The 11171-nt window shown below is 40.9% G+C and overlaps 2 protein-coding genes across 2 annotated transcripts in view; one reads left to right on the top strand and one right to left on the bottom strand.

Moving 5' to 3' along the window:
- The window catches only part of LOC139416917 (ski oncogene-like), a 106551-nt gene extending 99534 nt beyond the window's left edge, over window positions 1–7017 (top strand). Inside the window, exon 6 of the mRNA XM_071166093.1 lies at window positions 1058–7017. Coding sequence (XP_071022194.1) covers window positions 1058–1237 — 180 coding nt within the window. The 3' untranslated portion in view covers window positions 1238–7017. The remainder of the gene's footprint in view (window positions 1–1057) is intronic.
- A 2702-nt stretch (window positions 7018–9719) lies between these two features.
- Window positions 9720–10961, bottom strand: LOC139417618 (putative uncharacterized protein ENSP00000383309). The gene has a single exon (XM_071166827.1). The coding sequence runs from the start codon at window positions 10959–10961 to the stop codon at window positions 9720–9722; it is 1242 nt and encodes a 413-aa protein (XP_071022928.1).
- Between the last annotated feature and the right edge of the window lie 210 nt (window positions 10962–11171).

The following is an 11171-nucleotide window of genomic DNA, read 5'->3' on the forward strand; positions in this document are numbered from 1 at the left end:
AGCCCTGTCATAACAACCTGCCATAAAAGCCCTGTCATAACAACCTCCAATAAAGCCCTGTCATAAAGCCCTGTCATAAAGCCCTGTCATAACAACCTGCCATAAAAGCCTTTATTTGAGTGAATGTTTAAAATGTTTATTGTTTTTATAGCGTTTGCAGGCTTTGGGGAGACAGCTAAGTTAGGTCTATGTCAGGGCTCGTCCCAATGTTCACTGTTGTGTGTCTGGGTTAGGGCTAGGGCTTGTCTTAATGTGTTTCTGGGCAGGATGTGGAGAGACTTAGAGGTTTGCACGTGCAGAGGGAAGGATGTGGCCATTGGCTGTGTGTGTGTGTGTTTGTGTGTGTGTGTGTGTGTGTGTGTGTGTGTGTGTGTGTGTGTGTGTGTGTGTGTGTGTGTGTGTGTGTGTGTGTGTGTGTGTGTGTGTGTGTGTGTGTGTGTGTGTGTGTGTGTGTGTGTGTGTTTTAAGAGTTCAAGCATGATATTAGGTAGTTAACAAGAAACAACAGAAAATGCTGAAAGTAGACACACCAGTCATATAGCCTGGGTCCTCAGCTCAACCCTTCCCTGAAAGTAGACACACCAGTCATATAGCCTGGGTCCTCAGCTCAACCCTTCCCTGAAAGTAGACACACCAGTCATATAGCCTGGGTCCTCAGCTCAACCCTTCCCTGAAAGTAGACACACCAGTCATATAGCCTGGGTCCTCAGCTCAACCCTTCCCTGAAAGTAGACACACCAGTCATATAGCCTGGGTCCTCAGCTCAACCCTTCCCTGAAAGTAGACACACCAGTCATATAGCCTGGGTCCTCAGCTCAACCCTTCCCTGAAAGTAGACACACCAGTCATATAGCCTGGGTCCTCAGCTCAACCCTTCCCTGAAAGTAGACACACCAGTCATATAGCCTGGGTCCTCAGCTCAACCCTTCCCTGAAAGTAGACACACCAGTCATATAGCCTGGGTCCTCAGCTCAACCCTTCCCTGAAAGTAGACACACCAGTCATATAGCCTGGGTCCTCAGCTCAACCCTTAATGGTGCTTTTTGTTTGGTTCCAGATCGAGGACCTGCAGATGAAGCTCCAGCATGCCGAGGCGGATCGCGAGCAGCTCCGAGCAGACCTACTGCAGGAGCGGGAAGCCAGGGAACACCTGGAGAGAGTGGTCAAGGAGCTGCAGCGGCAGCTGTGGCCCAAGGAGCAGAACACGCCTACCGTGGACAACCCCGTCAACAACTAACCCTTCCCTTGAACAAACCCGCGCCAATCCCCCACTATCAGCACCCAAAATAAAACTACGCCTGAGACCACCAAGACAGAATAGAGAAAAGTAGAAATATCAATCCTCTATGTGTGCGTGTATCCATCCTCAAACAAATTGTATGAGTGCTTGGATGCATCCTTGGAGAGAGAAACAAAGGAAATCAAACTTGGTATTTGTACATAGACCAAGTTGTTACTAGTTGTTGGTATTTGTACATAGACCAAGTTGTTACTAGTTGTTGGTATTTGTACATTTGTACCAAGTTGTTACTAGTTGTTGGTATTTGTACATTTGTACCAAGTTGTTACTAGTTGTTGGTATTTGTACATATACCAAGTTGTTACTAGTTGTTGGTATTTGTACATATACCAAGTTGTTACTAGTTGTTGGTATTTGTACATAGACCAAGTTGTTACTAGTTGTTGGTATTTGTACATAGACCAAGTTGTTACTAGTTGTTGGTATTTGTACATATACCAAGTTGTTACTAGTTGTTGGTATTTGTACATAGACCAAGTTGTTACTAGTTGTTGGTATTTGTACATAGACCAAGTTGTTACTAGTTGTTGGTATTTGTACATATACCAAGTTGTTACTAGTTGTTGGTATTTGTACATGGACCAAGTTGTTACTAGGACAAGCACTGAAACGCACCTCTCCTCCACAAACTGAAAATTGGATCGGAAGAAAAAAAATATATATATATATATTTAGCACAACATTTTGTTGAGCCTGTATTTTCTGAGACAGAAACTGGTGAACATTTTGGATAAAAACTTTTCTATGATAAAAAAAAAAAGATAATAATACAATAATTTTACAACTGGCCTGTTTAGAGACAAAATGGAGGGCTGTCAAAATGGCAGAGGAGCCAGGAAGTAGGACTGGACTCCTCAGGCGTGCCCCAGCAGGGCTTCTGCTTCGTTTCCTGTGAAGAAGTTTCATGACCTTATAAGCTATTTAAGAGACTGCATAACGATATGTAAAAAAAAAAAAAAGTACGAAAACATTTTCTTTGCTTCTTTGTGTGCTATAAGAGCTTGGAGACAAAAAAAAAATGGATTTACAAAAAATATTAACAGACAGCAAGCAAGACAAACTACCACCAGTGTCATCATGGTTAGTCGGTGTGTAGAGGAGGCCATTCTGATCCATTGAGGAAAAGTATAACGCTTGTCTACTATACCATTAATACATCATGAAGTTTACTATGGAAGTGGTCAGAGGATTGCATTGGACTAGATGTTTTCTCTCTTTGACACAGGTGCTGTATCTGTGTGTTCTGGCACACCTCTTAGAGTGAGCATTTCATTTAGATATTAACAACAAGAGATGTTCACACAAGCACACCGAAACAGCATACACACTTGTCTTCATTATGTGTTTGTGAGCATTTGGGTTAAAACCCAAAAGTCTTATCTTATAAAGATAAACTTTGTGATAATTTTGTATCTGGGTGCAATCTGAAGCCCAGATTTGTACACAGGACTTCTGCTGGGTTTCCCTCTGGGACTGTTGGTTAAAACTAGCTGAACCCGGCTAACTGCTTTCCATTTGATTAGCGAGAGTTGGCATGACTTGCTCAAATGAAGATCGAAAATAAAAATTTTGAATACTATGATTTTAGGGCTGGAAGTGGCGCCTTTAGCCAGAACCACAACATTTTATGTTTTAATTAAATGATGGTATGTAAATATATATATATATATAAATATGTGTTTTGTTTTTTTTACAATAATGAATCGCACTTTGTCATTACAAAATACTGTTATAATGCCTTATACTCCCATTATTGTCTTCAATCTTACATTGGAGAGGATATATCCATGACAACAACAATACAAATCCAAGTGAGCATTTTGTTATTATATGCAACTCATTTAAATGCAATGTAATCATGTGTTTAAGACAAAAGATTGTAAATACAAAGAGAGAAAAGGGGTCTACATGCTTGCTGATACAGTTTGGGCTGTTGGAAAAATGTCATTCCAATATTTTTTGGCACTAATCATACCATTTTTGTTGTCAATTAACAATTAAAGACAGTGGGATGTAGGGTTGCAAAAGAGAAAATGGCATGGGCGCCCAACTCTCCTAAAATGTTGGTATTTATTAATACGACAACGATTCATCCACTATCCAAGGTGTGAAACACAGTGCTTTTAGACCATTCATGGGAAGGCAGTGATTATGACAGTCTGAAGACACTTTGCTCATATATTTACCAGAAAAAAAAAACATAAAGAGGATTAATGATATAGATGATTAATAAAAAATGCATTTTTATAATGCTCCAGTTCAGAATGGGAACAATGCAAATTACAATGTACATTGTGTTTATGCTTTTTTCCTTTGGTTGTTGTTGTTGTTGTTGTTGTTTTAAATGTGGGATATTTTTATGGCTTGTTTCTTATGTTCCTTTTTTTCCAATAGAAAACTCATATATTTTCATTCATATGCATGACATTTGAGAAGGTTTACCATACATATAGTCATTATTGGGCATTGAGACTGTACATGTAAGGATTGTATTGTGTTGTACAGCAAGCCTGTCTTTTCTAGAGGAATCTAACCATGTTCATTACATAGTTCAAGAAAAATAACTTTACACGCAAAAAACACAACCTGAAGTTCAAACACAATGCTGGACAACCTCAAGTGCCTGCAAGTGGGCAGAGGGTTTTCCAGATCAGGAACACTGGCGATGAAGTAACTGTTTTGTATTTGGCCTCAGTAGGAACGTGCTCAAGAGTCAACTCCACCATGGGATGTCATTACCGTCACAGTGCAGATGTCACGCCCGTCACACAGTGCAGACACTGTCGACGGAGGGGACATTTTCATTCTCTCTTCTCTCTGCACTATCCCTCTGGATAGGCCTGACTTGACTACATTGCTCAAGCTACAAGATGCAGCTTTTTTCCCCAGTATTTCTGACCCAATGCAGTTTACTCTTCTACTTTTTGAGCAGAAACAATTTAACGACTTATAATTGTAAAACAAAAAAAAATCTAATAAGGCATTTTGAATGATACCTTTAATTCATTCAGAAATGTTATTTTAGAGATATGCATGTCAAAAATAATTCTAGGTATCAACAGATACCATAGCTATGCGGTATTATGAGGTTCACTCTAGGTTGTAGAAAAAGATGACCATTTTTATGTGATTTGGTCTGTCTATCCAAAGGTGGACATCTCTAACTAGTGAAGGGGGCATTACGTCCAAGCCCCATGTCTTAACAAACATTAGAAAGGCCAATGTTATTTAGAGACTGACACTAGAGTCTGTGACTTTTGCAGACCTAAAATTGGTACATTTTATAGTTGTTTTTACACTCGAATGAATTGATATTTGTAGTTTCCTTTTCATGGTTTTCTACAAAAAAAGGGAGAAAATGATGACATTGGCTCTTTGCTCCCAAGTAAAAGAAAAAAACGGATAAATGATTTATTATTTTTTAAATAAGAACCATTTTGCTAAATGGAGGACAAAGAAGAAGCAATAACAGTAGAACATATAAAACTAGCCAGTGTGAAGATTTAAAAATAAGAATTTACAAGTGTAAATAATCTTTCATTTTTACAATATTGTATTATATATGTACATGGTGTTTCCTTTTTATCCAAAACAAATCTTTTCTCACAGCTGTCTTGTTTTGTTTTGGTTTGTGTTTTTAACCAAGAACATGTTTCAAAAACAGTTATTGCAGTGCATTAGAGAATATTCTCTACATAAACATGTTGTTTATCCAATTATTTTGATTTTTATTTTACTGTAAGGTCTTTATATTGAAATACTTTTTTCACCAGTTCATATATTTTTTACAATATATTCAATATCAGATAGTGTACAGTGCCTTCAGAAAGTGTTCATAACCCTTGACTTATTCCACATTTTGTTGTGTTCCAGCCTGAATAAAACGTGTTTTAAATATATTTTTTGTCTCACCCATCTACTCACAAAACCCCATAATGACAAAGTCAAAACATGTTTTAGACAATTCTGCTAATTTATTGAAAATGAAATACAGAAATATCTTAATTTACATAAGTATTCTCATCCCTGAGTCAATACTTTGTAGAAGTACCTTTGGCAGCAATTCCAGCTGTGAGTCTTTCTGGGTACGTTTCTAAGCTTTCAACACCTGGATTGTGCCACATTTGCCCATCATATTTTAAATCTCTATTTTAAATCTTCAAGCTCGGTCAAATGGGGTGTTGATCATTGCTAGACAACCATTTTCAGGTCTTGCCATAGATTTTCAAGTAGATTTAAGTCAAAACTGACTCGGCCATTTAGGAACATTCAGTGTTTTCTTAGTTAGTAACTCCAGTGTAGATTTGGCCTTGTGTTTTAGGTTATGGTCCTGCTGAAAGGGGAATACATCTCCCAGTGTCTGGTGGAAAGCAGACTGAACCAGATTTTCCTTTAGGATTTTGCTTGTGCTTAGAACCATTCTGTTTCTTTTTTTATCCTGAAAAGTCCTTAACGATTATAAGCATACCCATAACATGATGCAGCCACACTATGCTTGAAAATATGGAGAATTGTACTCAGTAATATGTTGTATTCAGGACAAAAAGTTATTTCACTCTGTCAATTAGGTTAGTATTGTGGAGAACTACAATATTGTTGATCCATCCTCAGTTTTCTCCTATCACAGCCATTAAACTCTGTACTTTTTAAAAAGTCACCATTGGCCTCATGGTGTAATCCTAGAGTGGTTTCTTTCCTCTCCGTCATCTGAGTTAGGAAGGACGCCTCTTTGTAGTGACTGGGTGTATTGATACACCATCCAAAGTGTAATTAATATGCTCAAAGGGATATTCAATGTCTGCTTTTTTTACCCATCTACCAATAGGTACCCTTTGTGAGGCATTGAAAAACCTCCCTGGTCTTTGTGGTTGAATCTGTGTTTGAAATTGACTGCTCGACTGAGGGACCTTACACGTAATTGTATGTGTGGGGTACAGAGATAGGGTAGTCATTCAAAAATCATGTTTAACACTATTAATGCACACAGAGTGAGTCCATACAACTTATTATGTGACTTGTTAAGCACAGTTTTACTCCTGAACACATTTAGGCTTGCCATGACAAAGGGGTTGAATACTTATTGACTCAAGACATTTCATCTTTTCGTTTCTAATTTGTTAAAATTTCGGAAAACATAATTCCGCTTTGACATTATGGGGTATTGTGTGACAAAAAAAACTCTAAATGTAATCAATTTTAAATTCAGGCTGTCACAACAAAATGTGGAAAAAGTCAAGGGGTGTGAATACTTTCTGAATGCACTGTATGAATGTGTTCTTCAATGTGTTTCTATGGGTTAATAGCAGTAAGGCCAAATTCAATGTTTCATCAAGTAATGGTAGAAATGGGTCACACAAGAACTATCGCCACCTCGCAGGTTTTTTCCCCCATTATCATGTATATTTTAGCCCTACGCTGCTGCTAATACTATATCAACTTTACAATTCTAGAAATATTTTTATGTAAGAGGTAAATGTATGCTTTCTTGTTTATTAATGACGCATATATAGTATGAGAAAAACGCTTGGCTTATTTATCTACTCCTTCCTCTCCCTTGCCCCCCCCCCCCATTCATTGACACCCTCTCACAACACGGACTATATTGTAAAGTAAAGGACTTTATGAGATTATGTTTGGAAATAGCTATGCTTATATACCACAGTGACTGAATGTACAGTGTATAGATGCATTAGCAGAAATAAAGTTGTTTGTCCAGATTAAATGACCCACATTTCTTTCTTATCAACAGCTGTTATGTTTCTTGCTTGTGACCATCAGTTTGGCTGACATGAAATTCAAACCCTTGCCTCGGGCGTCACAGTTTCTACACAATGCAATGACTTTGAATAATATTTTTGTACAAGCGTTTACCCACCTTTCGCAAAAAAAAAAAAAATGCTTCGAAAGTATAGGGAGTATTACTCAATTCACTTCACGACCGGTAATCAGTGATACTTTGGCAGAGTTACAAAGGCATTGAGTCATTGTGTCTTACTGAATAGCTCATGAATTGAACATTAAATGCATCAAATTCAAAGATAGAGGATGACATTTGCTCTTAAGGAATCAGACAGAGAGTTAACACCATTCAGTCACAGTCCTGGTGTGGCAGAATCACCGTTATAATGTATCTAGCTTCACCCAATCAAAATTCTACTTTTCTAAGGAAACATTTGACCGTTTTTATTATTCAAGCGTTCATACTACAAGTGGCATAGATTGAAAAGGTGAATCCAGGTGAAAGCTATGGTCCCTTATTGATGTCACTTGTTAAATCCACTTCAATCCGTGTAGATGAAGGGGAGGAGACAGGTTAAAGAAATATTTTTTGCCTTGAGACGTGTATGTGTGCCTTTCAGAAGGTGAATGGGCAAGACAAAAGATTTAAGTGCCTTTGAACGGGGTATGGTAGTAGGTGCCAGGCGCCCCGGTTTGTGTCAAGAACTGCAACGCTGCTGAGTGTTACATGCTCAACAGTTTCCCGTCTATATCAACAATGGTCCACCACCCAAAGGAAGCACTGTAACACCACCCAAAGGACACACTGTAACACCACCCAAAGGACACACTGTAACACCACCCAAAGGACACACTATAACACCACCCAAAGGACACACTGTAACACCACCCAAAGGACACACTGTAACACCACCCAAAGGACACACTGTAACACCACCCAAAGGACACAATGTAACACCACCCAAAGGACACACTGTAACACCACCCAAAGGACACACTGTAACACCACCCAAAGGACACACTGTAACACCACCCAAAGGACACACTGTAACACCACCCAAAGGACACACTGTAACACCACCCAAAGGACACAATGTAACACCACCCAAAGGACACAATGTAACACCACCCAAAGGACACACTGTAACACTACCCAAAGGACACACTGTAACACCACCCAAAGGACACACTGTAACACCACCCATTGGACACACTGTAACACCACCCAAAGGACACACTATAACACCACCCAAAGGACACAATGTAACACCACCCAAAGGACACACTGTAACACCACCCAAAGGACACACTGTAACACCACCCAAAGGACACACTGTAACACCACCCAAAGGACACACTATAACACCACCCAAAGGACACAATGTAACACCACCCAAAGGACACACTGTAACACCACCCAAAGGACACACTGTAACACCACCCAAAGGACACACTATAACACCACCCAAAGGACACAATGTAACACCACCCAAAGGACACAATGTAACACCACCCAAAGGACACACTGTAACACCACCCAAAGGACACACTGTAACACCACCCAAAGGACACACTGTAACACCACCCAAAGGACACACTGTAACACCACCCAAAGGACGCACTGTAACACCACCCAAAGGACACACTGTAACACCACCCAAAGGACACACTGTAACACTACATTTCCGCGATAAGGATGAATAGAGTCCCTAAAGGAACAACCCATGTTGTTGCTTAGGGCCGGCTCTGACTGAATGTGTGGTTATTGATGTGGGTACATAAACCCGCGAGCCACTTTGGCCGCTCATGACCAGTTCCGATTTTTTGTGTGGCCCCCACTCCCATCAAAGTTGACCATCCCTGTAGTAGGACATTGTACAATTTGATGTAAACATTCATTGCATGTACACACACACCCTTGCTTACCAGGCGTGTCCATGTGGCTTCACTGCAAGCTTTATCGTACCCTTGCTATACTGCTGTGTCTCTGCATGTCGGGATTTTGACTTAAACAGTGTTTGCAGTAGTAAGGTGTTGTACTCTGGTGTGTAAGATGTGGTTTCATGTCACGGTGCAGGCTTTTATTTCTAGCTTTTATTTCTAGCTTTGAGTTGAGAGTCTCTTCCTCTCTCTGGCAGTCTGTCAGTTTCCACGATGACAACTCGTGCACGTCACTTTGGTATATTGTGGGTTCTTGAATAGCTCAGAGGTCTGAGTTTTGAAGCACAGACTCCGAGGCATGTGGGACAGATGTGCTTTCCCTGGTGTTGTTGGTCCAGTTGTGCAGGAGTGATGCTTTGCTCTGGCTGCAGTTCGATGGTTGTGTCTGTCCTTCTCTAAGGGTTCTATTCAATCAGCACCATGGAAGTTCAGCTTTACAGCCTGATTTAAATTTAAAAGGTAATGTTTACCGAGACTGCCTTCACGGTAAACGCTGCTTATGTCGGCTTAATTGGAAATCCCCTTTACATTTCTCTCACGGAATCTGTAACGCTTCAGTTTTACAGATTAAATAGAGCTCTAAATTGTCAACTTCTATGAGGGTTTTGGAGTGACAGGTGGATCGGTTAGAGGAAACATCTGTTAATTGGCTCGGCTGGATTTGGCAAAACTTGAGGGTGTGTTTCAGGTTGTCTTTGAATAGTTTTTTTTAGGGGGGTCGGCTTGTCTTCTGGTGTAGCTATTCTTGGGAGGCGCTGTTGAGACATTCTGATGGTGTGGTGGTGTGGTAGTTTGGTGGTGTTGAGACATTCTGATGGTGTGGTGGTGTGGTGGTGTTGAGACATTCTGATGGTGTGGTAGTGTGGTGGTGTTGAGACATTCTGATGGTGTGATGGTGTGGTGGTGTTGAGACATTCTGATGGTGTGGTAGTGTGGTGGTGTTGAGACCTTCTGATGGTGTGGTGGTGTGGTGGTGTTGAGACATTCTGATGGTGTGGTAGTGTGGTGGTGTTGAGACATTCTGATGGTGTGGTAGTGTGGTGGTGTTGAGACATTCTGATGGTGTGGTGGTGTGATGGTGTGGTGGTGTTGAGACATTCTGATGGTGTGGTAGTGTGGTGGTGTTGAGACATTCTGATGGTGTGGTAGTGTGGTGGTGTTGAGACATTCTGATGGTGTGGTGGTGTTGAGACATTATGATTGTGTGGTGGTGTGGTGGTGTTGAGACATTCTGATGGTGTGGTGGTGTTGAGACATTCTGATGGTGTGGTGGTGTGGTGGTGTTGAGACATTCTGATGGTGTGGTGGTGTGGTAGTGTGGTGGTGTTGAGACATTCTGATGGTGTGGTAGTGTGGTGGTGTTGAGACATTCTGATGGTGTGGTGGTGTGGTGGTGTTGAGACATTCTGATGGTGTGGCGGTGTGATGGTGTGGTGGTGTTGAGACATTCTGATGGTGTGGTGGTGTAATGGTGTGGTGGTGTTGAGGCATTCTGATGGTGTGGTAGTGTGGTGGTGTTGAGACATTCTGATGGTGTGGTAGTGTGGTGGTGTTGAGACATTCTGATGGTGTGGTGGTGTTGAGACATTCTGATGGTGTGGTGGTGTGGTGGTGTTGAGACATTCTGATGGTGTGGTGGTGTGGTGGTGTTGAGACATTCTGATGGTGTGGTAGTGTGGTGGTGTTGAGACATTCTGATGGTGTGGTGGTGTGGTGGTGTTGAGACATTCTGATGGTGTGGTAGTGTGGTGGTGTTGAGACATTCTGATGGTGTGGTGGTGTGGTGGTGTTGAGACATTCTGATGGTGTGGCGGTGTGATGGTGTGGTGGTGTTGAGACATTCTGATGGTGTGGTGGTGTGGTGGTGTTGAGACATTCTGATGGTTTGGTGGTGTTGAGACATTCTGATGGTGTGGTGGTGTGGTAGTGTGGTGGTGTTGAGACATTCTGATGGTGTGATGGTGTGGTGGTATTGATACATCCTGATTGTGTGGTATTGTGGTGGTGTTGAGACATCCTGATGGTTTGATGGTGTTGAATATAGAAATGCTGGAAGAACATAATTGAAAAGATAAACACTGCATCCAGATATTAGTATTTATTTGAGGGGATGAAATGGAAGCTATGCACTTCTATCATTCACAAGTCTGTACCAATACACTTAGTCCAAACCCATATGGCATGAGACAAA

Source organism: Oncorhynchus clarkii, chromosome 9, assembly GCF_045791955.1.
Source record: "Oncorhynchus clarkii lewisi isolate Uvic-CL-2024 chromosome 9, UVic_Ocla_1.0, whole genome shotgun sequence".
Lineage (NCBI taxonomy): Eukaryota > Metazoa > Chordata > Actinopteri > Salmoniformes > Salmonidae > Oncorhynchus > Oncorhynchus clarkii.

What these genes read in the sequence shown, in the direction of transcription:
- LOC139417618 (XM_071166827.1), bottom strand. Translation starts at nt 10,961, where the DNA reads ATGTATCAATACCACCACACCATCACACCATCAGAATGTCTCAACACC.